A 27,988-nucleotide genomic window follows, 5' to 3' on the forward strand; every position below is an offset into this window, starting at 1 on the left:
GAGGGTCCCGCGGCGGCGGCGCTCCGGCCTGTTCCCCGGCACCCGGCTGGCGCCCGCCCCCCGCCGCCGTCGCCCGCCCCGCCGGCCGGCCCGCGGCGCCCCCCGCCCCGCCCGCGTCCCCGGCCGCTCGGCGCCTCCTCCATGGGTGAGTGCGGGGCCCCGGCCCGGCTCCGCCGTACAGGCCTGCCGGTCGGGCTGCCTCCGCGCCGGCTCGAGGAGGGGCGCGGGCGGGGGGCGCCGCGCGCCGGCGGGCCGGGCGGGGGGAGCCGTGGGGGGACCAGGGCGCGCTCCTTCCCCTGCTCTGGGGAAGGCCCGCTCAAGGTGGGAGGTGGACGCCAGCCTCGAAATCAAGGCGGTGGGGGTCCAAACTCTGCCCCCAGGTTGCGGCCCGCTTCAGCAGCACCCCTTCCCCTGGCCCTGCACGCTGGCTGGGGCAGGCAGCCTCTCCGCCCCTTCCCTGCCCCCCTCTGCTGCTGCGCCCCAGCCCCTAGGAAGAGAGGCAGCTAGGAGGGGGCCAGATTATGGGTCAAAGATGGACCGTGGGGAAAGGAGACACCCCGGGCCTTTGAGGAGGAGTCCATCCACAGAGGCTGTGATGTGGAGGGCAGGGGTAAGAAGGGATCGCGGACCGGGCAGCCCTGCGGGGATCCCCCAGGAAGTCTGGAGCCCCGCAAGGTCACTGAGCTACCCCCGCCCCCCACTAGTGGGACAGAGGGAGGGAGCAGCTTATTTCCAAAGACGTTTTCTCCCCGCGGAATCTGGATAATTTCCCTGGGGAACTGCAACAAGAAAAGGACTCTGCAAACAGATTCCCGTGCAGATAAGTTGGCATTTAAAAGAGAAAGGGACACTGACCTCCTTTGAAGGGAGGATTGAGGAGACAGCTCCACCCATCCTCTAGTCTGGAGGCCACTGGGGCCCCAGGGCCGCCTGGGTGCCCCCGCCTGGGGCGCAGCCTCCCTGGGCCCCACCCGACTGATAACCCTCTGCTTCTCTCCTCTGCAGACGACCGGAGCCTGGCGGAGGAGAAAGGACTGCGCTGTCAGAACCCAGACTGCATGGACAAGGGGCGTGCAGCCAAGGTAGGGAGGCTGGAGGGCCTGGGTTGCTGGGAGCAGAGGGGACAGGGCTCTAACCCTCTCTCTCTCCAGGCATGGATACCCACAGGGCCCTGACAAGGGTGCAGCTGGCCCGGCCACAGTGTCATCTGGGTTCAAGGGTGGGTTGGGCCGCAAGGTGGCTGGCTTAGGAGGCAGAGGGGCTGCCCTTGGCTCAGAAACAGCAAAATGGAGGGGACTTCCGCAAGCTGGGGGAGGAGGGGTGCCCCAAAGCCCTTTCCTGCACTGCAGTCCTTGGCAGCCACGCTGAGATGATAGGAGCTGTGGCCCCATGTTACGGATGAGAAAGCTGAGACCCGGGAAGGGAAAGGACCCCCCCGCGCCGAGGTTTCACTCCAGTGCCCAGCTGGTACCCTTCCTGCAGCACTGGGCCACTTGTCAGGCCTGGGCATGGGTTGGGGACACTTAGGGAGTTGGTGAGAGTGACTGTGCCGTGGAATGACTAAGGGAAGAAGGGACATCTGGTCCTGAAGGGCCAGGGCCCAGGAGCCGGGAGCGGGGCAGAACAAGAGGGAGAACGATAAATATCATCGCCCGGTGAGTCTGCCCATAATGCGCCAGGCTTGGTGCCGTGTGCTCTCTCTCTGTCCCTACGTGCTGCTGGTTGCCGCTCTGCTGGGAAGGCCTGGGTGCCCCGTTTCCCAGATGAAGAGACCAAGGTTCAGAGAGGTCCTGTGACTTGGCTGAGGCCCCACAGCTCATGAGGGACCAAGCCAGGGCTTGAACCCAAGTGTGGCCCCTTCCAGCACGCCTTTGAGTGACCGTGATGCAAACAGCCAGCACTTACTGGGTCAGGCCTGGGAGCTCTGAGGACTCCCCGTCTCTTCCCTCTGGCCTTCGGAGATGTGTCCTGTCAGTATTCTTACTTATCGATGAAGAAACTGAGGCTCAGGGAGCTAGTGGCTCATCGCTGGGATGTGGTGGAGCTGGGATTGGAACCCAGAGCCCAGATCCGTGTAATGTCAGAGCCTGTGTTCCGAACCGCCGTGAAGCTCAGCTCTGCCAGCCGCAGGAAATTAAAAATGCCACCCTCCCACCCCCCAGCTCCCCCTCCCACCCCCCTCCGCCCAGACACATGCTCATACATTCTGTACAGGAAGACCAGGTTAGAAGGAACATGGAGGACTGTTCTGGGGGCGAGGACAGGAGGGGGAGGCTTTCAGTTGCCGTGGTCACCGGGCAAGGGGGTGGCTGTGATGTCAGACTCAACGTGCTGGCACGGCTGGTGCCTGGCATTGGGGCTCTGGTGTTGGCTGGTTGCCTCTCTCCCAGATGGGGGCTCCTGGCAACAAACTGGCCTCAGCAGCCCCCAACATACATCCTGCCGGGGGCCCTTCCTGCAGGCAGCTGCTCCTGGGCCAGGCCCCCAAGCTGCCACAGGCAGGGGCAAGGGTGGGAGGTCCCCGAGTGGCGAGCCCCTCTCAGCGAGTGTGGGCCTTCCGCAGCCTCCAGGTCCTAGCTCCAGCCCAGCCCTGGCCTGCCTGGAACTCAGAGTGACTGACATGGCCCAGCCTGCGGGGGGAGAGTCCAAGGCCTGTCCCCGGTGGGACCCGTGTTAGGACAAATGGCAGAGACTCACTTTGGGGACAGGGATGCCTGAGTGATGAGAGGCCGGGGGCCAGTGAGGGCGGACGTCCCGGAGAAGGTGGCCTCCGGTGGAGGTGAAAATATGGAGAGGCAGAGCGGCAGGCAGGGCTGGTGCGGGAAGGGGGGACTGCCACAGACTCAGGTGCGGGGGCAGGATAAACGGGCAGGAGGCTTGTCCTGTCCAGGGGTCGAGTTGGCTGGAGCATAGTGAGAGGAGAGGAGGCGAATGACATCCTACTTTGGTGACAAAGAGGAACAAAGAATGTCCTTGATGGTGATAGCCACCACCACTGACCAAACAGCCTTGTGCACCAGGTGGGGCGTTAGGCCCTCATGCTTGTCTCACTGAGCCCACGGAGACCTCCCAAGGAAAGCCTTATTCTCACATGACGTGATGAAAACGGGGCCCGGAGGGGAGAGAGCTTGCCCACCTTGCTCGGCATGACTAGCAGAGCTGGATCTGGAGGGGGATCAAGAGCCTCGTTCTCGCTCCTCCAAGCCCTGCGCAGAAGGCTAGCAGGATATGACTAGCTTTTTTAAGGAGATGACGTCATTCCTGCGTTCACCAAATCAGCTTTTAGCGTCTGTTGTGCCAGGCCCGGTTCTAGGCCCAGGGCCTCCTGGAGCGGACATCCTAGCTCCCCGGGGAGGAGGGGAGAAGTCAGGTTGTGGGCTTGCCCAACTGGTCCCCAGGCTTTGTTTTAGCCTCTTATGGGTGCTGGGGCTTCTGAGATGAAGCAGCCGTCCCCCCCCCCACCCCTCACCCCCGCTTCCTGCCCTGGAGTTCGTTCTGGGGGACAGGCTCCTGGAGGAGGCTGCTGGCGTCCCGAGGAACGAGGAGCTGAGTGAGCAGGGAGGCATGCTGGGGCTCTAAGAGGGAGCTGGACAGGGAGCACCCGGAGGTCAGGGCCTTGGAGACCGCAGGAGAGAAGTTGTATCCCTGCCCCTCCTCAGGATGAAGATGTGTAGAGTAGCCTACACCTGTGAACTCCAGGGTCAAAGCCTACTCCTTTCCAGCTGTGCAACCCTGGGCAAATCACTACACCTCTCTGACCTCAGTTTCTTCATCTGCAAGCTGAGGCTTCTCGAGTTGTGGGAAGGATTAAAACAGGGCTCAGATGTGCAGTGCTTAGCATGGAGTGGGGCATGATGTAGGTGTTCAAGAGAATCCTGGCTGTCCATCTCCCGTGGAGGGGGAGAGAAACCCCTCGGCTTTGGGTGTGCCCTCCTTCCCCTCCCTAAGACCCGAGACCTCCCCAGGTTCCATCCCAGACCCCAGCAACCCTACCCAGCATGGCAAATGTTTATGGCACATCTGTCCTGTTGCCAGGGCGGGTAGAGCCTGGAGTCTTGGGAAGCAGGGAGATGAAGGAAGTGTTCGGCCCCTCCCTCATGGAGGGCCAGGCGATGAGACAGTGGCTATCGACCCACAAGACAGATGGTGTCTGGACTCCCCAGCTCCTTGAGGGCCCCCCTTGAGCCAGGTGCTCTGGTCAGAGCACCCCAGGTCACAAGGGGACATGGAGGAGGGCTGACACTGGCCCAGGGGACACTGGCCCATCACATTTGAGGCAAGTGACAACTCAAGGGTATTTATCCTGGAGATGGGACCCTCAGGGCATCATCCTCAAAGGTAATGATTCCAGCAGCCACTGTTCATTCCTGCCTCCCCACAGGAAACTCTTCTTGTCCTCACCCCCATCCTTCGCAGTAGGGACTACCCCATCTCCGCATCTCCACTTTGGTGATAGGACACCAAGGAGCAGGGAGGTAAATGACTTGCCACTGCAAGGCCAGGACTCACACCAGATCTGTCTGTCCCCAGAGTCCCCCGGTTCTAAGGATCTGTCAGGAGGAAAGGGAGGTGAATTTTTCTGCTTGGCTCCAAGGGCCCTGGCAGGAGGGGGCGCTTCCAACAGCTGAAGTTGTGCCCCAGTATACAGGTTGTGAGCACCCCATTCCTTTTGTTTTTACGTAAATTTGTTTATTGTCATGCAGAGATTTGGTGTTTGTGAGCACCCCATTCCTAGCGGTGTTCCAGCAGAGAGAGTGGAGTTCCTTTCCAGTTTCACTGTAGGTTGTGAGGTGGCAGGGATGAGTCAGGGGGAGGTGTGTCTAGGGGAGGGGTGGCCAGATGAAGACCAGTGGACACAGGGCAGAGGAAGGGGCGGATCTGAGATCCTTGTGGGGAAAGAATGGGCAGGATGTAGTGAATAATGGGAGAGGGAGTCACCTATTCCCTCTGGCAAGGCTTTGGGGGTGAGAGGTGGGAGGCCAGGGTGTCCTTGAGAATGGCCAGATTCTGGGGATTTCTGGAGGTGACTTTCAGCTGCTGGTCAGCTGTAGACAGGTGGCAGTCTGGTCTGCAGCTGGAGGAAGTGACAGGACCAGAGAAGCTGGAGGAACTCCTGGGCTGTGGCTAAGTAATGGGGGGGGGGGAGCAGGTGACGGCATGGGGTGCTCGGCCCAGGAGGCAGGGACAGAGGATCCACCACATGCGTTATGGCCAAGATGAGCTGTCCTTGAGTGGACCCAGCCCCAGGGAGGTCAGCGCTGCCAAAGAGGGAGAACCGGCAGCCCCAAGGCCCCCCGCCTGGTGAGGGGCATGGGGGGGGGGGAGATCTAGATTTGGGAAAATGCAGGTGGGCCTGAGCCCCAGGCCCGCCCCAGGCCCTAGGGGCCCTTCCCGCCGCACCCACCTCACCCCGTGTGGTAATTAGGGAAGGCGGGAGGCGTGCTTGGGGCCTGCTGCCTGACTCCTCCTGCGAGCTTCTTGTATCCCCATACACTCGCCGCACCCCCTGTGCCCAGGGCAGAGTTACTCTGACCGTGGGCGGCGGGAGAGAGAACTCGGGACCACCGAAGGGCGGAATGGCCCCTTTTCCAGCCACGCCAGGCATGGGCTAGGGGCAAAGAGGGGGCACGGAGATAGGCGGGCCCGTTTTTCAGACGCCCCGGAGGGCACGGTTCAGAATCCAGCGGAAGCGAGCCTGGCTTGGGGCGATTCCTGGGCCGGGCTCGGCCTGCGGGTCCCTCCGCCCGGCCAGGGGCTCCTCTCTTCGGCTAAGGCAGCTTCCTGCCACGGGCCGTCGCCGGGGACGGGCGAGCTCCTGTCTTCAAGCCCAGGTTAAAGCCCAGGGACTTCGAACTTTCAGCACATCTACAAAGGGCCAGCACCCTCGGGGACAGTGACAATCCCTCCCCCCCCCCGCCCCCGGTCCCGCAGCCCGGACCCTAGATTACCCCCAAGCGCCCGCCGCGCTTCCTGCCGCCCCCAGGGCCGCGGGCTCCGGCGCCCGGCCCTTCCCCGGCTCCCAGCGCTCCCCCTTGCCAGCCGGGCGCTCCGATGGTACGTCCCGGCCCGCCCAGGTGGTAGCGCCCGCGCCGGCCTACCGTAATTCCCCTACGTCCCGCGCCCCCCGCCGGCCGCGGTCCCCCTGGCTCTGCGCGCGCCCCCCCCCCCCCCGAGGCTTTGGCAACCTTGGCCAGAGCCCCTGCCACAGGGGAGGAAACTGCTCTCACGCATGTCCCTAAGGTGAGTCTCACGGGGAAGCTGGGGACGAGACGGGGCTGGGATCGGGACGGCTGTGGGTCCGGGCGCCAAGACTGCCCCCGAATTAGTGGACAAAACCGGGAGTAGAGGGTCCTACGCAGTCCTAGGGCTGCGGGCGGGTATCGATGGGCTCCACTGGCTCTGCCTCCATTTACTTGAGGGTGGAATGGGCTCAAGCTCCCGCCCCCGCCCCAGTGACTCTAGGGTGGGGTTGGCTCGGCGCTATGGCCGTTTGGAGCCAATGGGGACCCAGCCCCGGCGTGAGGATTGTTGGCGGGGCGAGAAGATCCTGGAGGGGCCATGGCGCCGGGTGGCTGGGAGGCTCCGGCGACCCTGCCTGAGCTGGGCGTCCGGGAGTTGGTCCCAGGCGGAAAGTCGTCTCGAGGCCGGCAGGGGGCGCGCGAGTCTGAGCCGCAGGCAGTCTGCGCCGGCCAGGACCCGCTTGGGGGAGGGGAGAGGACCCAAGAACCTGGAGAGGCCCGGGCTTGCCTTAATCAAAGACGCGGAAGTGGAGGGCGAGGAGGCCCTGGGTCCTACAAATTCCAAAGAAACCTTCCCCAGGTTTGCGGGGCTCTAGGAGGATTTTACTCTTCTCCTGTCCCTTCGCCAGGGTCCAGGCACACATTAGGGCCCAGAGGCCATCCCTAGGTAAAATATTCTAGAGAACTGCCCAGTGCCTCCTTTGCACAGATGGATAAGGACAGGGGTAGGTGGGGCCCAGAAGCAGGTCTTCTGTAGCCCAGGCATGTGCCTCCTCTCTCATCCCCTCCCAAGGAACCTTCTATACTACGCTGGAGAGAGAGGTGTCAGGATCTTGGACTCCAGGATCTGGCACCTTCGTGCGGGGACTGGGCAGGAGGTGAAGTCCACTGACCACAGCCTTTACCTCTCTCCTTAGCACTGGGTCCTAGCTGGACCACGCCCAGGGGTGGTAGGGGCCTTGCTGACTTCTGGGGCCTATATAGTTAACCTGGCCTGCAGAGAGGTTCTCTATAGCCCTGCCATGGGCCCAGCACAGGGCAGGGCCTTAAGGCAGGCTCTGCCTCCAGGTGGGCCCCAGAATCCAAGGGAGTGAGGCCTAGCCCTGGGGGAAGGGAGGGGCTAGGTGGGCTGTTTGGAGCTAGGAGAGCAGCCTGGCAGAGCTGGCCCCACCCTGGCCAACCTGCTCAAACCTGCAGCCTCCGCCCCTGGATTGCCAAGGTGCCAGATGGGGCCTTGGGGCCAGTAGGCTCCCAGGGGAGCTTAGCCCGAATGGGGAGCTTCTGGGCAGTCATGTCCCTCTAGCCAAGGTGCTCCAGGCTGGTCAGCTGTGAGCAGAACATGGACCTGGACCCAGACCTGTGGTCTCTCCTCCTGGACGAGGAATTCCTCTGTCCCACCAAAGACCAGGCCGGGTCCCCAACATGTTGTAGGGGCCCGACCGCCCACAGTCCTCTGCTTTTCTGGGGTTGGGGAGATGGTGCTAGGGGGGGAATGGATGGGGGTTCCTGCCTTGGAGACTCTATTATTCATCAGTCCCAGCATCTGGTTTCTGGGTATCAGTTTCAACAAGCCAGTCCTGACTCATGAGCCTGGAGATGGGGCTGGGCTGAAGAGGGGCCCCCTCCCCAGGGAGCCAGGGGTTGGGACCTCTGTCTTGCACATGGGCTATTTCCGCTCCCTTCCATAGAAGAGGTGGGGGGACCCAGGAGACTGCTGAGGCCTTCTCCCTCCCCTGGTGCAAGGGCTAGGGGCTCCTTTCTTCCCCGTGCTCTGCAGTCCTTGACCCTGCACTCTTGGCCCTGGGGCATTAGGGCCCTGGTCCTCTAAGGAGCAGCCCTCTGCCTTGGCTGAAGGATGCAGACAGCAGCATGACTTGGGGATGGCCAGGGCCTGATCACTCAGGTGACCTCTGGTGACCTGCCTGGTCCAGCCCCCATGGTTTCTGCTTCATGGGACCTGGTAACCCCGGGCTGGCCTGGGATCCCCCTAAACTGGCTTTGGGATGTGCCCTGTCCCCAGGGGGGTGGACCTCAGGGCTCTGCTGTCAAAGCACCACTTAGCTGGTCTTCATGCCCCCACCTGTGCCTGAGGCACAGGGGTACTGGTCCGAAGCCCAGGCATCAGTCTCCCCACTTGCCAGCTGGTAGCTTTGGGGCGAGCCACTTAACTTTCCCAAGCCTCAGCTTCTTCATCTGGTAACGAGATGGTAACAGTATCTCTTCCTTAGGGTCTTTTTTTTTTTTTTTAAAGATTTTATTTATTTATTTGACAGAGACAGCGAGAGCAGGAACACAAGCAGCGGGAGTGGGAGAGGGAGAAGCAGGCCTCCCGCGGAGCAGGGAGCCCGATGCGGGGCTCGATCCCAGGACCCTGGGACCATGATCTGAGCCGGAGGCAGACTCTTAATGACTGAGCCACCCAGGCGCCCCTTCCTTAGGGTCTTTGAGAGAGTGAACAGGATTTGCTGCCCCAAACCCCTGGCACAGGCCTGGCACTTGGGAGTGCTCAGCTGTCAGCCTGTGGGGCAGTGAGGACAGAGTTCTGTGGTAGCGACTGCCCCGGCCAGGCCAGTAGGCCCAAGGTCACGGATGCTAGGAGGCAGAAGAGAACCGGTGGTCAGACGGTTGGGAAGGCTTTGTTGACCATCGGCAGCAGGAAGGGACATCCAGGCCAAGACCTTCCCTGCCCTCGTGGCCTTCTCTGGCATGAAGACCCTTCCTCTGCCTTCATCCATCCGTTCTCATCTAGTGTATGCTGAGCAGCTGCCGTGGGCCAGAGCTGTTCTTGGTGTGGAGGACGCAGTGTGGGCCAGACAGCCAAGGCCCCGAGCCTCTGGAGAGGACATCCTAGCAGGGAGGAGTGATAATCAAGAAGTGAACAAAGAAGTAAAACAATTTCAAGTAGTTTTAGATGCTTGGGAGGAAATTCAATTTTAAGAGGATTGAGAATGAGGGATGCAAGGGGCTACTTCTTTTGAGAGGAGGTAAATGCCTCGTTGACGAGGTGGCATTGAAGTGGGGGTCCAGTGCCAGCCCTTGCAAGATGAGGGGCACGTGGTGTTCTAGTCTGAGAACGCAGAGGTGCAGGGGCTGGGCTTGGTGAGTCATAGCCAGGAAGGCAAGGCCAGCTTGGAGATCACCATGAGGGACCTTGCAGGAGGGGAGGTAGGAGCCAGGCATGGTGGGATTTTATTCTAAGCCACTGGAGGGTTTTAAGTGGGGAGTGACATGATCGGGTTTTAGTTTTCAGAAGATCTGCCTGTGGTGTGGACAGTGGATGGCTTGGGCTTTGGGAGTGGAGGCGGCCCCTGAAACCTCTAGGCTGGAGTAAACTGCTTGCTGCCTCCTCAGAACTGTCTTCGGAGACCCCTCCTTCTTTCCCCACTGCACCAGGAGGAGGAGCTGTCTAGGGGATGGGCTGACGACATCATGCCCCTCCCTCCCGCCCCCCCCGCAGCCCCATAGTTACTGAGACGGGGTACCAAGGAGGCCATTCCAGAACACCAGAGTCAGAAGTCTGGGTTTCAGTCCTGCCTGTGGTCTTTTATGTCACTTTGCCCCCCAGAAAGGAATGGGGGTCGTAGCGCCCGCCCCCACCTCTTGGGAATGAGTGTAAAAGCTCTTTGACAAGCTACAGCGAGGACCCCACCACCACTCCCCAAGCCTCCCCTCTCGGGCTTCGATGAGCGCCCCCGGAGGTGGGACAGGCGGAAGGGACCCAGCCTGGAGCAGCAGAGACCTCGGAATCTGGAGGAAAGCCGAGTTGGGCTTCGGGGTTTTCCTGACGCTCCTTCTCACCCAACTCCTGGGGCTCCCAAAGGACTACCCTCTCCGCCCTTTCTTTTTTTTTTTTTTTTTTTAAGATTTTATTTATTTATTTGACAGAGAGAGACAGCGAGAGAGGGAACACAAGCAGGGGGAGTGGGAGAGGGAGAAGCGAGCTTCCCACCGAGCAGGGAGCCCGACGCGGAACTCGATCCCGGGACTCCAGGATCATGACCTGATCCGAAGGCAGTGGCTTAACCAACTGAGCCACCCAGGCGCCCCAATATTGGGTATTTACAATATAGACTTTTTTTTTTTTTTAAAGATTTTACTTATTTATTTGCCAGGGAGAGACACAGCGAGAGAGGGAACACAAGCAGGGGGAGTGGGAGAGGGAGAAGCAGGCTCCCCGCCGAGCAGGGAGCCCGATGCGGGGCTCGATCCCAGGACCCTGGGATCCTGACCTGAGCCGAAGGCAGACGCTTAACCGACTGAGCCACCCAGGTGCCCCTTCTCTCCGCCCTTTCCACCAACATGCCTGCCTATCGCCCACTGCCTCCACCTGTCGTCACCCGGCGCCCTCCGTTCCTCGGCCTCCACCGCTGGCCTGGGCAGTGGGAGCAGGGTCCCCCGCGCTCAGGCTCTGAGGAGGGGTCTCCAGGGCTGTGGGCGGGCGCTAGGGTGACACTCAGGAGGGCCTCTGAGCGCTGGAGGGGCGGTCTGGGCGGTTGGAGGTCAGAGCAGGGACAGGACGCAGAGCAGGGCCCGAGGATGGGAATGTGCCCCAGTCCTGGTCCTCCACCCCCCGCCCCCCTTCTGCCACCAGCGTTCAGGGAGCTCCCTCGGGGGCCGGAGAAGGGGTCCGGGGCCTGAGGCTCAGAGGCGGGGTCTCCGGGGCTGCAGGGAGGGGCCTTTGCGCCCAGCCGTCGGCGTTGGGGGTGGGGTGGAGGGCCGGGGTCTGGGTTCCGCAGTCGAGGGGACCGAGGGGTGCTGCAGGGAGCTCCCCGGGGGCGGGGCTGGGGGCGCCGCGGAGCCGCCCCGAGGTGGCGCGGGCGGGCGGGGACCTGGCGGGCGGCGGCCCCGGGGTCCCGGCGCGCTCGGCCGGGGCCGGGGGCGGGCGCGGCCGCACAATGGCAGGAAGCGGAGCCCCGCGCTTTGTCCGGCGGGCGGCGCAGACCGCCGCTTCCTCCGGCCGCCATGGGGACGGGCCCCGGCGTCTCCGGGCGCCGCGCGGCCTCCAGGCCGGGCCCGGGGCTGCCCTGCCGGGCGGGGGGTCGCGCCCGCGACGGTGAAGGCCAGGTACGAGGCGCGGGGGCCGGGGGGGCGCGCCAGTGCCGGCCCCGCCGGGTGCTTCCCCACCCCGCGACCGAGGGGGCCGGCGGCGGCCCGCCAGCCCTTAGCCTTTTGTGGCTGGGGCTGCCTCGGGACACACCTGTGGGTCCCAGGCCCTGCGCGGGGACCCCTCTCTCTTTCCTTCCTCTGCCAGGCCCTGCCCACAACCCGCTGCTCCGGCCTCTGGCCCCAGCCCTAGTGTGAGTGGGGAAGTCTGACTTCGGGGGCCCCATCCCCACGGGGGGCAGCCTTGGCCGTGCTCCCTAAAGGCCCCCCTCTGTTATTTGTAAAGTTGGGGTCCATTCGCTGCCTTCAGGGGTGATCTGGCTGTTCCATCCTGGGGGCTCTCCTCTCTCTGGGCTGAGCCCTGGGAACTTTCCCCCTGGACCCCGCTGGTCCCCCCCCACTGGCAGGGGTGCTGCTGCCCTCAGAGGGTGGCCATGGTGGGCAACGAGAAGGTGGAGAGTAGTAGGCACCTTGGTCTCAGAGAAGGTCCCAGAATCTGGCTTTGGGAAGGAAGGGACTGTCCTGCTTTAAACCCTCGCTCCTGAAGGGAGCAGTGGAGACCCTGCAGTCTGGGGAAGGAGGTATGAGAAGGGGTGGGGGAGTAGACTCAGAGCAAGGGGGCTGTGCCCACCGCAGCCTGAGCCTCCCAGTTAGGCTTGTGGCTCTTGGGGTGGGGGTGGGGGTTCCTGGAAGTTCATTGTCAACAGACCTGTTAAGTGAAGAAACACCTACCTGGTTCAGATCCTGGGCCTGACCCTCACATGCCCCTGCTGTTGGTGAGCGTGGGGGCTGCTGGGAGGTTGGAAGCAGAGGAGGTCAGCCACAGGCCGGGTGCAGGCTCCCATCATCATCATCATCATCATCATCATCATCAGTAACAATATTACATTAGTAATAATAGGAGGAGCTGTGGTGGTATTCACCAGAGCCCACTACGGTGCTGGGAAATGAATGTTCCCGAGTGTCTCAAGGGAGACCAGTACCTTCACAGGTGGGCACATAGTAGGTGCTCAATAAATATTTGTTGAATGCTGAATCTGCTATCAGGAGTGAATCTTTGTGTAAAAATCTGTTGTCTGTATGGTGGATTGGTTTAAAAATAGGATTGTGGCAGACAACCAGGGACTTGGGCTGGAAGGGTCCCAGAGGCCCTCTGCAGGACCCTTCCAGCCTAGCATGGCTCCTGCATGTCACCCCCCGCCCCCCATGCGACTAGGGCCTGGGTGACCCGAAGGGCAGCAGCCCCACCACTCTGTGCCAAACTTGGCACCAGCAAAGTGAAGCTGTCTGGGAAATCACAAGAGGCCTGGAAGGAGTGGGAGGGGGTGCCTGTATCAAGCTGGCTGCAGAGGCGGGGGATGGCTGCCTAGCTGGCAGACTGTGGGGCTCCTGGGAAGAAGGGGCTGAAATGCGGTGGGCGCCTTCCTCAGGTTCATTGTCAAGAGGAGATGCTTGCGGCTTGGAGGGGTGGGAGCGGTTCTAGAATCTGCAAAGCCAGTGCTGACTTCTATCAGCAGTGCCCCGGGGACGCCACGGTGCGGGCAGGCAGAGCTGTGGCCGAGGATGGCAGTTTTCACACTATTTAGGAGTAGATTGAGGATAGAAACAGCACCCCTCACCCCCTGCCCAAAGCCCCAAGAACACACTGGAAGACCATTTAAGGAGGGTGTGGAAGTGGGGAGCACCTGGCACGCAGGCTGCCACCGGGCATCTGGGCCATCATGTCCACTGCCATCTGCCCAGGGCTCAGTCTGCCCCCTGCCCGCTGTCATTTCTGTGCCCATGTTTTTGGGGGTTTTGTGGGTTTTTTTTCTGTCTGATGGAGGATTAGGGGGACACAGGGGCCCAAACAGTGAGCATCAAACTCTGATTGCTTCCCTCTTGTCTCTATAGCTGCCGCCCCCCCGCCCCCAGGCTGCCCCGAGGCCAGCCTCCCCTGCTCCTCTCTCCCTTCTCAGCTACCCATGAATGTGCTGGAAATCTAGGCGCTGGAGCTACAAAGCACTGGGTTCGGGTCCTGGCAGCACTGGCTGTGTGACCTTCAACAAGTTACTTAAAACCTCCCTGAGTCTCTCTTTCCTCTTCTATAAAATAGGGGTGGTCACAGCCGAGGGGCCCTCAGCACAGCCCCCAGGCACACAGTGATCAGGTTATAAATCGAAATCAGACTTTATCAGCCGCCTTCCTTTTCCTCCCTTTGACTCCTTCCTCTGCTGTCTCTAGGCTGCCCGTCCTCACCCCGTCTGTCACCTTGAAAATCTCTCATTGGGCTCTCCCCAGCCCAAAACTCTCCAGCGACCCTCCGTCGCCCTAATTAATGAATGAAACAAGTATTCTCTGAGCTGCTAGGACTGGAGATAGGGCAGTGGGTGGGACAGACCAGCGTCGCCGTCCTCCCATGGCTGGCGAGGGGTGGAGGCAGCAGAGAGAAGCAGGCAGACTGCTCCCTGGCAGACAGGGCGCCGAGGTGACGGGGAGTGTGAAGGGGCAGTGAGTGACTTTAGAGTAAAGGTCTGTCATTTCCGTGTCTGGGGAGGAGCATTCCAGGCCGAGGGAGCAGCAGATGCTGGGGTTCGGAAGCAGCATGTTGGGGACATGGGGGTGGCGGGTGGTGCGGAGTGAGCCTGGATGGCGGGGCAGGGCAGGAGGGCCCCCCACGGTCACCACACGGGACTCTAGCTTTTCCTGGAGTGAGACGGGAAGCCATTGAGCGTAGTGAGCAGGGGCCACTCTGGCTGCTCATGGAGAGCAAATGATTGCAGGGAAAGGGTGGAAACAGGGAGACCAGTTATGAGGTCATTGTTGTGATGGGCTGAGAGGTGACCGCGATGGAGGCCAGGGGGCAGCAGTGGGCCAGTGGGCATGGCTGGGTTGAAGCTACAGCTATTGAAGGGAAGGCCACCACCACACTGGCTGGGGGTGTAACAGAAAGATCAAAGGTGACCCCAATGGTTTTGACCTAATGTATCCGTGTCCCCGGGGCTGCCGTAACATGGAGCACCCACCGGGTGGATGAAAGTTTATTCTCGCACATGTGGAGACCCACACAATGTAGTGGCAACTTCGCTCATCCACACGTGTGGCCCTGTCCTTGTCCCTCCTCTTCTTGTAAGGACCCTGGTCGTAGGATTGCTCCACACTCTACACCATTACAGACCCCAGCATGATCTCACCTTCACTAATTGCATCTGCAATGACCCTATTTCCAAACAAGGTCGCTTTCTGAGGTCCTGGGGGTGAGGATGTGACCTGTCTTTTTGGGGGGCCACCGCTCACCCCCATGCCCCCACACAACGGCAAGGCACTGCCATTGACTGAAGTTCAGGGAGCCGCATGGGGCATTCAGCAGCGCATGTGTGGACGTTTGCACTCTGAGGTGCTCCTTAGGATCCAAAGGGGGAATTGAGAAGGTTGGTCTGGTGTCCTGGGTGAGGACCTCCCTGAAAGTTTACCTCTGGGAGCCCTCAGCATGTAGAGTCATGTGACTAGCTGAGTCACCAGAGGAGGGATGCAGATCATCGTGAGCAGGGGTGAGCAGGGGTGAGCAGGGGCCACTGGTGGGGAGATGAGCAGGAAGGCAGGAAGTGGGCGAAGGGAGCTGAGAGCTGCAGGGGAAACAGCAGAGCATGGGGTTTGGGGGCCCACAGAGGACAAGATGGTGTGAAAGAGACCGCCTGTGTCAGGGCTGGGTCCTGTGGGTGGACTTAGAAACTTGGCAGTCACTGGGGGCCCAAGAAGAGGGAGTTGGGGGGATGGGAAGGGAAAATGGCGGGAGAGGGTCTGAGAGGGAAGAGAAGGTTTTTTAAGGTAGAAAATCTTCAGTTGCAACCATTGTAGTCATATTTGATTTAGGCAGACATCACCAGTGGATGTGAAAACCCTGGAGTGTGAGATTGCTGGGGGTCAGGGTGTCTTGAAGTACCCCCCTCCACAGGCTACTTATTCATCCCAAAGAGAAAAAGGACCTTTACACAGTACAGGGGGTCCCCAGGTGACCCAGCAGCCGGCTGCACGGAGGAGGGTGCGGTCCACTCTGTCATGTCCCTGCCCAAATGCTCGGCCTGAAACCACCCAAGAACCTCCAGAAAGATCCCCGTGGAGGGGCTTTCTGCCAGACCGCTGGCTTGAATGCTTCCAAAACGTCGATGTCCAGAAAGGAAAAAACAAAAACGTGTGGAGAACTCATCCTTAAGGGAATAAACAGACACAACCGAATGTGTGTGAGAATCTTGAACAGGCTCCTATGTGGGAAAACAAATCTATAAAGGCCGTGGTTCAGACAGTGGGGCAAATGCAAATGTAGACTATGGACAGATCATGTATCAGTGCTCAGTTTCCCGAGTGTGACAGTTGTATTGGGGTTTTGTAGGAGAATGGCCATGTTCTTCTGCGCCGGGGAGGGGGAAATGAGAGGGAAGGCCAGTGCAATGAAATGTTCCCAAGTGGGGAAGCTAGAAGGGTGTGTGGAGGTCCTGTACCATTCTTTTTTTTTTTTTTTTTTAAGATTTTATTTATTTATTTGACAGAGAGAGACACAGTGAGAGAGGGAGCAGAAGCAGGGGGAGTGGGAGAGGGAGAAGCAGGCTCCCCGCAGAGCAGGGAGCCCGATGCAGGGCTCGATCCCAGGACCCTGGGACCATGACCTGAGCTGAGGGCAGATGCTTAACGACTGAGCCACCCAGGCGCCCCTGCCTGTACTGTTCTTACAATTTTCTGTAGGTCTGAAATATTTAAAAATGGAAAGTCAGGGAAAATACGCTAACGAATACTGGGAGGGGAAACGAGGAAGTGGTCAGGATGGAGTCCTGTTCATGGGGTCTCGCTGAAAGGGGATGAGAGAAGCTGGAGGTGGAGAAGAACAGGGCGTGTGAGCCAAAGGACAGGGAGCCTGATGGTGTAGGGGGGAGGGCACTGAGCAGCCCCACAGCCCGGCAGCTGGTCCGCTGTCACTGGGAGGCCGGCTGGATTGGAGCGGGGTGAAGCCCCCCCAGTGCGGGGACAGGTGGGTGGGCCTGTGGGGGAGCAACAAGGAAAGTGGGAAGCAGAGTGGGCTAGAGGTGAGCTGCGGGAGCCAGAGGGCAGAGGAGAAGTATGACAGTTATGCCCAGGGGTGGGGGAGAATGGAGACAGGGTGATACAGTAAATACTGGGGGGGCACTGCCTTAGCCCCAGATGTCAGTGCCTTTCCCGAACTCCCCCCTAATACCCTCCAGCCCATGCGAGGTTGGATGCAGGGGCCAGACAGGTCGCAGAACTTAGGGCCCAGGGTGGGGGGTGGGGGGGGCGCAGACAAGAAGGGTTTGCCAGTTCCGACACCGAGCTGGCCGAACCAAACAGCAGCCCTGAGCATTTTGGGGTGCCCTTCCTTCCTGAACGCCAGGAAGAGGCCCTGGTAGCAGCTGCCTCGTGGTTCCTCCCTGGAAGTCTCCCCTGCACACCGTGTTCTTCGAGGGCAGGGATCTGCTTTCCTCTGAGGAGCCCTCAGAATGGACACATAGTGGGGCTTGGGAAACGTCCACAGAGTGAATTAAGGAGCATGAGGCCCCCCGTGGGGAATGGAGGGTTGAGAAGTGAGCAGCCTCAGGAGGGACCGGGAACCCCACCTGTGTACTGCGCGGCCCGGGCCACCGCTGTGCCCACCTGAGGCCCTGTGGGGCCCAGCCCAACCCACCTCTCCCTCCTTCCCCGCAAGGTATGCCACCACACTGACTGTCAGCAGCTGCACCACCGGGGACCCCTCAACCTCTGTGAGGCCTGTGACAGCAAGTTCCACAGCGTCATGCATTATGATGGGCATGTCCGCTTTGACCTGCCCCCTCAAGGTGAGCATGGGTAGGGACCCCAGCCCGACCCTTCAAGTTCCCAGAGCAGCTCCAAACTCCCTGTGTAGGGGCACGGCGTCTTGGTGACTGCCGGAGCTGTGACAGGGCCATCAGAAGGACCGGAGTTGGCTATAAACAGTGAAACCCAAGTATGTTGTGGCCCCTTTTGTGCTACAAGTTTTTTAATAAGAGAAGAAGTTGGGGGACTGTGCCCCATCTCGAGAGCAGGCCTGGCTCAACCAGGTTCTGGGTCTGCATCTCTCGGAGCTGCTCCTGCCTCTTGCCCGGGGCCAACATGGAAAAGGCCCCTTTCTTCTTGTCCTTAGGGCCGGGGACTGCTGGGCAGATCCTCCAACCAGGCTGCCAGCAAGCAGAAGCAGTGAGGGTGGGGGTGGGCAGGTCACAAGGAACTTGTCTCAGGAACAAGAAACCCCTCCTGCTGAATAGGGACCTGGCCCAGGCCCCGCTGCCAACTGGCTGTGCTGGGGTGATTTACAGGCATCTGAGCCTGGCCAGAAATGCCAAACCTTTGTCTCTGTTTTTAGCTGGTCAGAGGGACAAAAGGACTCTCCCGCTCTGCCAAGGCCCCCTGGGACTTTGGGTGTGGTCACAGTGGTGTGGGAGAGGAGCCTGAGAGAAAGACCTGTAGACTTTTGTCCCTTCCTGCAACAATCCCAGAGGCAGGGTTTCCTTATCCCTATTTTAGAGAAGGGTAAACTGAGGCCAGAGATGGATTTGTATTGGGGGCAGGGCATCACCTGGGTGTCATCCCAGGGTGCTTGTGTCTTTCTGAGTCTAGGGATGGAGATACGCTAAGCAACGACTGCCCCTTCAGGTCCTCACAGACCTGCAGGGCCCTAGCTCCTCTGGGGAAGGGGGATCCCAGGATTGGTAGCAGGCTAAGAAGGGGGCCAGGGAGGGAGGAGGCTTGACCTTTCCTCCCACTTTACTCCAAAGGCTCTGTCCTGGCCCGGAATGTGTCTACCCGGTCATGCCCCCCACGTACCAGCCCTGCAGTGGACTTGGAGGAGGAAGAGGAAAGCTGTATGGATGGCAAAGGGTAGGTGGGCAAAGCAGACACTCTGATCTGAGATCCAGGACCAGAGGCCTCTGAAGATCTGACTAGAGACCCCTCCCTGCCCCTATGGATGCCCTGATTCCTGGAGGAGGCTGCCCAGCCTGGGCCAGCCTCCAGCACAGTGGGATCAGACTCCGCCCGACTAGGTACCACTGGGTGTGACTCCCGTGTTGGCCACCAGAGGGCGCACAGACCCTTGTGGGCTCTGGCCTGCCTGGTCACCCTGGGGTGAGCAAGGAGTGGGCAGCTAGCTAGGGCCCATTCACATCCCAACCTGGTGAGGGCCTACCCATGCCTCTAACCTCTGCCCTCTGTCCTGCAGGGACCGGAAGAGCACAGGCCTGAAACTCTCCAAGAAGGCAAGGAGGAGACACACAGATGTAAGGAGCCCCCAGGTTGTCAAGGGGGCTCCTGACAGCCCCTGCCCTTCCTGGGCCCTTTCCTTTCCATCCCCAAGCCTGGCCTGTCTGCTCTGACCTCCAGGACCAGGAATGGGGTCTGGAGTGAGTGGGTCACCCCTGGCCACCGTGCCCTGCAGCCCAGTACTGCCCAACTTAGCCAGGTGGCAGATGCTACAGGAACTCCTCCCTTGGGCAAGAGGGTTGCAGGGGACCTCCCTGGGACAGAGGCAGGCTGGGGAGATCCCTGCATTCACTCCCATGCTGGGGTTTCCATTCTGGATCCGGGTGGGGGGGGTCAGAGACAAGGGGTGCAGAAGCTAAGAGACCCGTGCCCTTTCAGGACCCAAGCAAGGAGTGCTTCACCCTGAAATTTGACCTGAATGTGGACATTGAGACAGAGATCGTGCCGGCCATGAAGAAGAAGTCGCTGGGGTAGGGCTTGGTGGGGCCGAGGCAGGGGGAGTGGGGCGGGGTGTACGTGTGGTTTCCTGCAGGCAGAACTGTGTATGTCTGTGTGGTGGCCTGTGAGCGAGCAGGTCTCCCACCTATGGGCAGACCCCCCAGGTGTTCCAGTACATGTATGCATGACTCAGTTCCTGGATCTGGCCCGGCATGTGAGTGTCTACCCTGGTGTGCTGACACCCAAGTGTGAGGGCACGGGCGTGCTGGCTTGTGCGTAGACACATGTAGGAGTGTGTGAGCCTCTGCAGGTGTGTGCACCTGTAGGTCTTTGTGCCTGCGTATGATCCTGTGGGCGTCTCCCTTTACCATCGGTAAGGTGGGGTGGAGCTGGGCTGTGCATAGGGTGGGGGTTCCTATGATGCCCCCTAACTATACCCCTCCCGTCCTCGGGCAGGGAGGTGCTGCTGCCGGTGTTTGAAAGGAAGGGCATAGCCCTGGGCAAAGTGGATATCTACCTGGACCAGTCCAACACACCCCTGTCCCTCACCTTTGAGGCCTACCGGTTCGGGGGACACTACCTGCGGGTCAAAGGTGAGCAGCGAACCTGGCAGGCAGGGTGGCTGGGCCCTGGCTGGCCTCCCAGAGATGGCTGCTTCTTCCCATGCTCAGATTTCCCTTGGCCACGGCCCTGAGCAGGCTCATTACCATACAGGTGTCTCTGCTGGGCCCTGGCAAGAGGTGCTGGTGGGGCAGGGCCCCAGGGGAGGGCAGGTAGGCCTTGGTTTGGATCCTCAGGAGAGAGAGGTCTGTGGTCCCCTTCTCCACTGGAGCTGAGGATCTCTCCTTGCCCCCAATGCTGCCCCAGCCAAGCCAGGGGACGAGGGGAAGGTGGAGCAGGGAGTGAAGGACTCCAAGTCCCTGAGTCTGCCAATCCTGCGGCCAGCCAGGGCCGGGACCCCCTCCTTGGAGCGTGTGGACCCCCAGAGCCGCCGGGAGAGCCTGGATATCCTGGTGAGGCACTGTCAGGACTGGGGGTGGGGAGGGGCTTAGAGGGGAGGTCACCTGGGCCCCTCACCCCTCTCTTGGGCTTTAATTTCCCCTTGTGGGAAACAGGGCTGGCTCTGAGGACAGGGGGCCCCAAGATAATGGGTCTTGTCTTAGAGAGTCTGCTAGTGCCCAAGGAGTGTGTGTGTGTGTGTGTGTGTGTGTATGTGTTGTGGATCCATTTGGAGCTGTGCTCATAAGTGCATCTAAATATGCGGGTGACTGTGTGGTGCTTGGGGCTGGCTGGGTGGGGGGCAGTCCAGGTGCATCTGTGCCTGGATCTTCCAGCCCCCAGAGCAGGTATGGATCTCAGAAGAGGTGGCATCCCAGGGTGGGGGTGCAGAGACCCTCCCACATCGCAAGCTTGCCGGCGGTCTAGGAAACCCACTGTGGGGTGGGGCTGTGGGAGCCGGGGTGGGGCTGTGGGAGCCAGGGTGGGCCTGGCCTTGATCACCCTTGCCGGCCAGGCCCCTGGGCGCCGCCGAAAGAACATGTCGGAGTTCCTGGGGGAGACGAGCATCCCTGGCCAGGAGGCCCCCACGCCTTCTGGCTGTTCTCTGCCCAGTGGCAGCAGTGACAGCTGGAAGAACCGGGCAGCCAGTCGCTTCAGTGGCTTCTTCAGCTCGGGGCCCAGTGCCAGCACCTATGGCCGGGTATGTGGTCCCCCGGGGGGCCCTGGGCGGGGCGGCTGGCTGGCCCTGTCCCCTGACCCCAACCCCGGGTCTCCTTCCAGGAGGTGGACAAGATGGAGCAGCTGGAGAGCAAGCTGCACGCCTATGGCCTCTTCGGGCTGCCCAGGCTGCCCCACAGGCTGCGCTTCGACCACGACTCATGGGAGGAAGAGGGGGATGAGGAGGAAGAGGAGGACGATGCCTGCCTGCGGCTGGAGGATAGCTGGCGGGAGCTCATTGACGGGCATGAGGTCGGTACCTCCGCAGCCCTCCCTCCCGCCCTCCCCGTCAGGGAAAGGGGGACGCTTCTCCCCATTTCATGGGGCCCTTGCAAGGACCCAGTGACAGATGCTCTGTGGGACAGCCCTGCCAGGCTGCTGTCATCATTAACTCAACGTGGGGAAACTGAGGCAAGGAACATGCTGTGTGCCACTTGGCTGTTTTGGTGGCAGAGGAGGGCCTAGAACTTGGGGGACCTTCGTGTTCCCACCGGGAAAAGGAGGTGGCCTGCAAGGTTGCACGCCCCCTTCCTGGTCATCCGGGCACACTGTGGAACCCTTGGCCGACCCCCTGCACTTCCTGCAGAAGCTGACCCGGAGGCAGTGCCACCAGCAGGAGGCGGTGTGGGAGCTCCTGCACACCGAGGCCTCCTACATTAAGAAACTGAGGGTGATCACCAACGTGAGTGCGGGACTGCACCTGGCCCAGAGCCACCCTGCCCAGCAGAGCTTGGGGCTTTGCAGAAGGAACAGGGGGAGGAAAGGGAGAAGGGCTGCACCCCAGGGAGGAGGAGCAGGTGATTCCCACAGGCCAGGCCACCTGCAGGGGACTTTGGGCAAGTGTGCGGAGTTGGCTGGATGAACACTAGGCTCATGCTTTCACTTATTTATTCAGTGACTATTTCTGAACACCTGCTGTGTACCAGGTGTCCAGCAGCCACACCCTGGACGTGGAGGCAGAGTGTGTGTGTGTGTGTGTGTGTGTGTCCGTCCTTCAACCTAGGGAGGGTACCTATCCTGGGCTTGGGGTTCAAGGAAAACCCCTTTGTTGAAACTCGGAGGCCGAGCCAGGGCAGAGAGGGAGCGGAGAGCTCCAGGTGTGACTGCGAGGCCAGTCTCCCAGAGATTTCCCTCCAGGTGGGGACAGGGCAGGCTGACCCCCAGGTGGGCCATGGAGGCTGGGCCTTTTCTGAAGGCGTGAACCGTCTCTGTCCCAGGCTGCTTCAGGGTTTCCTGGGAGGGTAGAGGGGAGCCAAAGAGTCTGGGTGGGGCGCCGGGACTGGAACACCCCCCCAGCTGCCGTGCTCCCTGTCCCCACAGCTGTTCCTCTGCTGCCTCCTGAACCTGCAAGAGTCGGGGCTGCTGTGCGAGGTGAGGCGAGGCCCGGGCCCGCGTGCTGATGAGAGGGTAGGGACCGGGGGGCGGGGCCGAGGGCGGGGCCGAGCGCACCTCCCGCCCCGCTCAGGTGGAGGCCGAACGCCTGTTCAGCAACATCCCGGAGATCGCGCGGCTGCACCGCGGACTGTGGGCCAGCGTGATGGCGCCGGTGCTGGAGAAGGCGCGGCGCACGCGGGCGCTGCTGCAGCCCGGGGACTTCCTCAGAGGCTTCAAGATGGTACGGGCCGGGCCGGACGCCGGCGGGGACACTGAGTCGGGGCTGGCGCGCCGATCCCAAACGCCCATCACCCCAGCCTCCCCCCCACCCCCGGCCAGCGGCCCCACACGACCCCCGGTGGTCGGAGGCAAAGAATTCCGAGTCGGTCGCCCGGGTTTGGACCCCACCTGGCCATCTGCCCTTCCTACCTGGCGGGGGTCGGTCACTCTCGCGGGAGGTCGGTTTGGACACGGGGGCGATACACTTGCCACGCCCTGGGGTGGTCGCGAAAGCGCAGTAGGCAGGGCTGGTGAAGCTCCCGGCGCGGGGCCCGGTCGCGGGGAGCGCGCGGTAACCGTGCCTGTTCCGTCCCGGGCCAGTTCGGCTCCCTGTTCAAGCCCTACGTCCGATACTGCACGGAGGAGGAGGGCTGCATGGAGTACATGCGCGGCCTTCTGCGCGACAACGAGCTCTTCCGGGCCTACGTCACGGTGAGGGCGGGCGGGGGCGCGGGCCGGTGGGCGCACCCGGGCGGCAGGGGCGCGGGGGGCGGGGCCTAGGGCCGGGGGCGGGGCATGCCCTGAGCCCCGCCCCCGCGGGCGGGGGCGCGGGCCGGTGGGCGCACCCGGGCAGCAGGTGCGCGGTGGGCGGGGCCTAGGGCCGGGGGCGGGGCATGCCCTGAGCCCCGCCCCCGCGGGCGGGGGCGCGGGCCGGTGGGCGCACCCGGGCGGCAGGGGCGCGGGGGGCGGGGCCTAGGGCCGGGGGGCGGGGCATGCCCTGAGCCCCGCCCCCGCCTGCGCCGCAGTGGGCCGAGAAGCACCAGCAGTGCCAGCGGCTGAAGCTGAACGACATGCTGGCCAAGCCCCACCAGCGGCTCACCAAGTACCCGCTGCTGCTCAAGTCCGTGCTGAGGAAGACGGACGAGCCGCGCGCCAAGGAGGCCGTCGTCACCATGGTAACCGGGCCGGCGGCGGGGTCCCTCCGCGGCTCGCGGCCCCTCCAGACCCTGGGCCTGAACCCGCCGCCGTCCGCCCCCGCCCCCAGATCGACTCGGTGGAGCGCTTCATCCACCACGTGAACGCGTGCATGCGGCAGCGGCAGGAGCGGCAGCGACTGGCGGCCGTGGGGAGCCGCATCGACGCCTACGAGGTGGTGGAGGGCAGCAACGACGAGGTGGACAAGGTGGGGGGCCCCTGGCCCTGCTGGAGCGGAGGAAGGGCCAAACTGGCAGACCGGGGCCGTGCTGGGAACCTCGCTTGAGGATGCCTAGCCGAGAACGGGAGTCAGACCCTGACCTCTCTATCCTCCCCGCGGCGTCCCCCCCCTCCATCGGCAGCTCCTGAAGGAGTTTCTGCATCTAGACCTGACAGCACCCATCCCTGGCGCCTCCCCTGAGGAAACACGACAGCTGCTGCTGGAGGGGAGCCTGAGGATGAAGGAGGGGAAGGACAGCAAGGTGACTCTAGGGGCCACCCACCCCCAGGGCCCCTTCGCCACCCGCTCCTGCCCTGTGGATTTGGACCACCCTTTCCTGGGAACCTTCTGGGCCCTAGTTAGTGGTTCTCAGCTGCCCTGTCAGTTGGGTGGCAGTTCAAGAAGGAATGACTTTGTGGTCATGTGAGGGCTGAGATCTGCCTGCAGTTTACTCTAAAGATATGGCAGCAAGGGCAGAGCAGGTAGGGGGCTGGGCTTGCCCACTTGCTGGTGCCATAAGGGTTCCTGATGGGAGGGAGGGGGTGCATTCCAAGAGCAGGTCAGGAACAGCCCAGAGCCTTGCTTCCGAGCTATTAATCCCAGGTGCATAACCCAGAGCCTGCAAATTGTGGTTTTAAAGATTATTTATTTGAGAGAGAGAGAAAGAGTGCATGCGAGCGGGGAGAGGGGGAGAGGGAGAGAAGCAGACTTTACACTGAGCGTAGAGCCCAATGCAGGGCTCGATCTCAGGACCCTGGGATCATGACCCGAGCTAGAACCAAGAGTTGGATGCTTAACTGACTGAGCCACCCAGGTGCCCCCAAATTGTGGTTTTAAAATCACAAATCATAAATTCCCTTTTTCTCTTTAATGTAAACTTCTTATTGAAATAAATTACAAGTACATAGCTCCATGAAGGAATACCATCTTGCTCTTCATTTTAATTTTTTTTAAAGATTTTATTTATTTGAAAGAGAGAGAGCACGAGCAGGTGAAGGGGGAGAGGGAGAAGCAGGCTCCGCGCTGAGCAGGGAGCCCGATGCGGGGCTGGATCCCAGGACCCCGGGATCATGACCTGAGCCGAAGGCAGACGCTTAACGAACTGAGCCACCCAGGCACCCCTTTGTTCATTTTAATTTTATTCTCAGGTTCATGGGAGGCAGGGAGCAGGGAAGGTGTTTGACAAAATCTGAGTGCCCCCAGCGACGTCACCAAAGTGCAGTTAGGAAGAGCTTGTGCAGGGCCCAGCCCAAGAGAGGGTGTCACAGCAGACAGGCTGAGGTCCCAGGACCCTGGCCCTGATCCCTGGCCTCGCCTGCTCCCCTTGCTGCCCCCCCCCAGATGGACGTGTACTGCTTCCTCTTTACGGACCTACTCTTGGTGACCAAGGCAGTGAAGAAGGCTGAGAGGACCAAGGTCATCCGGCCACCACTGCTGGTGGACAAGATTGTGTGCCGAGAGCTGCGAGACCCTGGTGAGGAGCCTGGCCCTGCTCCTGGCCAGGGGCTATGGCGGGCAGGGGCTCTGGTCCTAGCTGACACTGATGCGAGCCCCTCCTCACCAGGCTCCTTTCTCCTCATCTACCTGAACGAGTTCCACAGTGCTGTGGGCGCCTACACATTCCAGGCCAGTGGCCAGGCTTTGTGCCGTGGCTGGGTGGACGCCATTTACAATGCCCAGGTGAGAGCCGAGTGGCGGGCGGGCGGACGGGGTGCCCTGGTGGGGCTGCTGTCCACAGCGCTGTCCCCCACCTGCAGAACCAGCTGCAGCAGCTGCGTGCTCAGGAGCACCCCGGCGGCCAGCAGCACCTGCAGAGCCTGGAGGAGGAGGAGGATGAGCAGGAGGAGGAGGAGGAGGAAGACGATGAGGAGGAAGAGGAGGAAGGGGGGGAGAGTAGCGCTTCTGCCACCAGCTCCCCCACCATCCTGCGCAAGAGCAGCACCAGTCTCAGCTCCCAGCACTGGTATGCTCGCCGGGGCCCACCCGGCCGGCCAGAGCAGGGCAGCTGCTCTGGCCCGGCGTTCCTGACCCCAAGGCCCCTGACACTGGCCAGGGCCCAGCCCCCACCCCTTCCTCTGAATGGTGTCATGCAGTGACCCCGTGTCGGGGAGACGGCTCTGTCTCCCACCAGAGTCCAGGCGGGGATGGCAAAAGGTTTTTAGCTTGAGTGCCAGCTCTGACCCTCTAGTGCTGGCTGGGGGGAGAGCTGAGCTGAGGATCCTTAAGCTAGCCAGCTGGAGGGGGTACAGTGGGGGGGGGGGCGGCCGCCAACCGTGGTTATCTGTGTCACGGGCCCAGGAGTGGGAGGTCCGGCTGGTGGGCCACATGCTGCGCTGAGCCTCAGGCTCGGGCAGGGCAGAGGCTATAGACCTCTGCGTGCTGGGCATGGGCTGCCCCAGGCCACCTCTGTGGCTGGGCTGACGGTCTCCTCCCGGCTCCCCAGTGCCTCAGATGGCTCGACCGAGACCCTGGCCCTGGTTGTGGTGGAGCCTGGGGAGCTGCTGTCCTCTCCTGAGTTCGAGGGTGGCCCCTTCGGCTCCCAGTCGGACGAGACCTCGGTCAGCACCACTGCATCCTCCATCACGCCCACCAGTGAGCTGCTGCCCCTGGGCCCGCCAGACGGCCGCTCCTGCTCCATGGACTCGGCCTACGGCACCCTCTCCCCCACCTCCCTGCAGGACTTCGTGGCCCCAGCCCCTATGGCGGAGCCAGTGCCCCGGCCCCCAGATTTGCCACAAGCCCCTTCACCCCCACCCTCTCCCCGCCTCCGCCGCCGCACCCCCGTTCAACTGCTGCCCCGCCTGCCCCACCTGCTCAAGTCCAGATCTGAGGCCAGCCTCCTCCAGCTGCTGTCAGGGGCCACCGCCTGCGGAGCGCCCCCAGCCCCCAGCCGCAGTCTGTCAGAACTCTGCTTGGCTGTTACGGTCCCCGGCACGAGGACTCAGGGTTCCCCTCAGGAAGCTGGGCCCAGCTGGGTTCGCCGGGGGACACCCAGCCCTGGCCGCGGCCCCGAGCCATTGCAGCCGGAGGGCAGAACCAGCTGCCCGGCTGGGGAGCCTGAAAGGCCCGCCAGGAGGAGCAAAGAACTGCCCTTGGGGGCCTCGCCCAGGGTCCAGCCCGAGCCCCCCCCAGGGATCTCTGCCCAGCACCGGAAGCTGACGCTAGCCCAGCTGTACCGGATCAGGACCACCCTGCTGCTTAACTCTACGCTCACTGCCTCGTGAGTGGCCTGGGGTGGCGGGCCGATGGCCCGGGGTGCTGGCATTGGGGGCACTGAGCCTCAGGAATGGGTGGGGGCACTCTCGTGGCTGGGAGCATGTGGCATTAGGGGATGGGGATGGGGGCCTGCTCCAGAGCCTGCATGACAGTATCTACAGTGGGCACTGGGGAAGGGGCCTAAGGATTCCAGTGGGGCAGAGAGGGTGGCCAGAGCCCCTCCGAGTGGCATCAGCCAAGGAAGGACTGTCTCTCCCTTCGCCTCTCCTGCAGGGAGGTCTGAGCAGAGGGAGGCCCTCCAGGGTGCCACTGACCACGAGACAGCAGACAGCACGCCTCCTGGGGCCTCCCGGTCCCCACTCTAGCTGCTGCCTGCGCACGCGGGAGCCAGAGTGTGGGGGCAGGACCCCTGATTTGCACTTTGCCAGACTGGATGGAAGTGGAGGAGTGTTCAGCTCCAGGCCCAGGCTGCAGTCCTTCCTCAGGACCCCCTACAAGGCCACCTTCACTAACCTGTCCACCCCACAGGGTCCCTTGCTCGCTGCTCCCTGAAGTCACCAGCTCTAGTCTTCTGGGCTGGGCTCCAGGGTGGCCCTTCCCACCTCCCCCTTCATCTGGCCCCAGCTGGGATGTTTGTTCCCCCGGCCTGGGCTTCCTCACTCCCAGTCCCACTGGCCACCCCAGGCTTGGGTTCGGCTCTGTGTCAAGTGGCATATTTATTGAGCTTTTGATTCTTTTATAAAGACTTGTATATACTACTGGAAGGAGTCCTTTGCTTTTGGAACCCACCCCTTTCCTGACTCAGGAGCACTTGAGCTCTGGGGCAGGCATGTCTCTCTCCTGTCCCCCTCCTGTCCCCCTCCTGTCCCCCTCCTGTCCCGCTCCTGTCCCCCTCCTGTCCCGCTCCTGTCCCCCGTCCCGCTCCTGTCCCCCGTCCCGCTCCTGTCCCACTCCTGTCCTGCTCCTGTCCCCCATCCCGCTCCTGTCCCCCTCCTGTCCCCCTCCTGTTCCCCTCCATCTGTGGTAGGGCACCAGTGGAGGAGACTGCAAAAGAGCCTTAGTGAGTGAACAGGGCAGAGGTGACCAGACCAGCACCCCAAGATCAACCTCACCCCCTGCCTCAGCCCCAAGGTCCACCCTAGACCCCCCATGAAGTGCTCCCTCCCACGAGGTGCCTCAGAGGGCCCTGCCCTGGGCGGTCCCTGTAAGCTTATGCCAGGGTAGG

General features: G+C 62.0%; 1 protein-coding gene across 7 annotated transcripts; it reads left to right on the top strand.

The window, feature by feature from the left end:
* On the top strand, nt 1-27,521 carry PLEKHG5 (pleckstrin homology and RhoGEF domain containing G5). 7 transcript variants are annotated; one of them, XM_045898825.3, is made up of 22 exons: nt 1-145; nt 1,006-1,082; nt 17,035-17,164; nt 18,122-18,224; nt 18,565-18,622; nt 18,984-19,075; nt 19,500-19,636; nt 19,911-20,056; nt 20,557-20,742; nt 20,823-21,011; nt 21,346-21,441; nt 22,080-22,130; nt 22,225-22,374; nt 22,734-22,844; nt 23,159-23,308; nt 23,398-23,535; nt 23,690-23,809; nt 24,889-25,021; nt 25,112-25,227; nt 25,305-25,510; nt 25,991-26,767; nt 27,037-27,521. In XM_045898825.3, the coding sequence occupies exons 1-22, from the start codon at nt 142-144 to the stop codon at nt 27,044-27,046; spliced, it is 3,180 nt and encodes a 1,059-aa protein (XP_045754781.1). In that variant the 5' UTR covers nt 1-141; the 3' UTR covers nt 27,047-27,521. The 7 variants fall into 7 exon arrangements, with proteins under 7 accessions (XP_045754781.1, XP_045754783.1, XP_064446104.1 ...); XM_064590034.1 differs by lacking the exon at nt 1-145 and adding an exon at nt 467-610; XM_045898827.3 differs by lacking the exon at nt 27,037-27,521 and having other exon boundaries at nt 25,991-26,771.
* The last annotated feature ends 467 nt before the right edge of the window (nt 27,522-27,988 follow it).

The sequence above is a fragment of the Mirounga angustirostris genome, unplaced genomic scaffold (genome assembly GCF_029215605.1).
Source record: "Mirounga angustirostris isolate CCGP_5_RB_7025 unplaced genomic scaffold, mMirAng1.0.hap1 SCAF_4, whole genome shotgun sequence".
NCBI lineage: Eukaryota > Metazoa > Chordata > Mammalia > Carnivora > Phocidae > Mirounga > Mirounga angustirostris.

Coding starts and splice junctions, on each gene's coding strand:
- PLEKHG5 (XM_045898822.3), top strand. CDS start 11,202: ATGGGGACGGGCCCCGGCGTCTCCGGGCGCCGCGCGGCCTCCAGGCCG. Junction 18,623..18,983: donor CAAGGAGGAGACACACAGAT/GTAAGGAGCCCC, acceptor GTGCCCTTTCAG/GACCCAAGCAAGGAGTGCTT. Junction 22,375..22,733: donor TCCTCAGAGGCTTCAAGATG/GTACGGGCCGGG, acceptor GTCCCGGGCCAG/TTCGGCTCCCTGTTCAAGCC.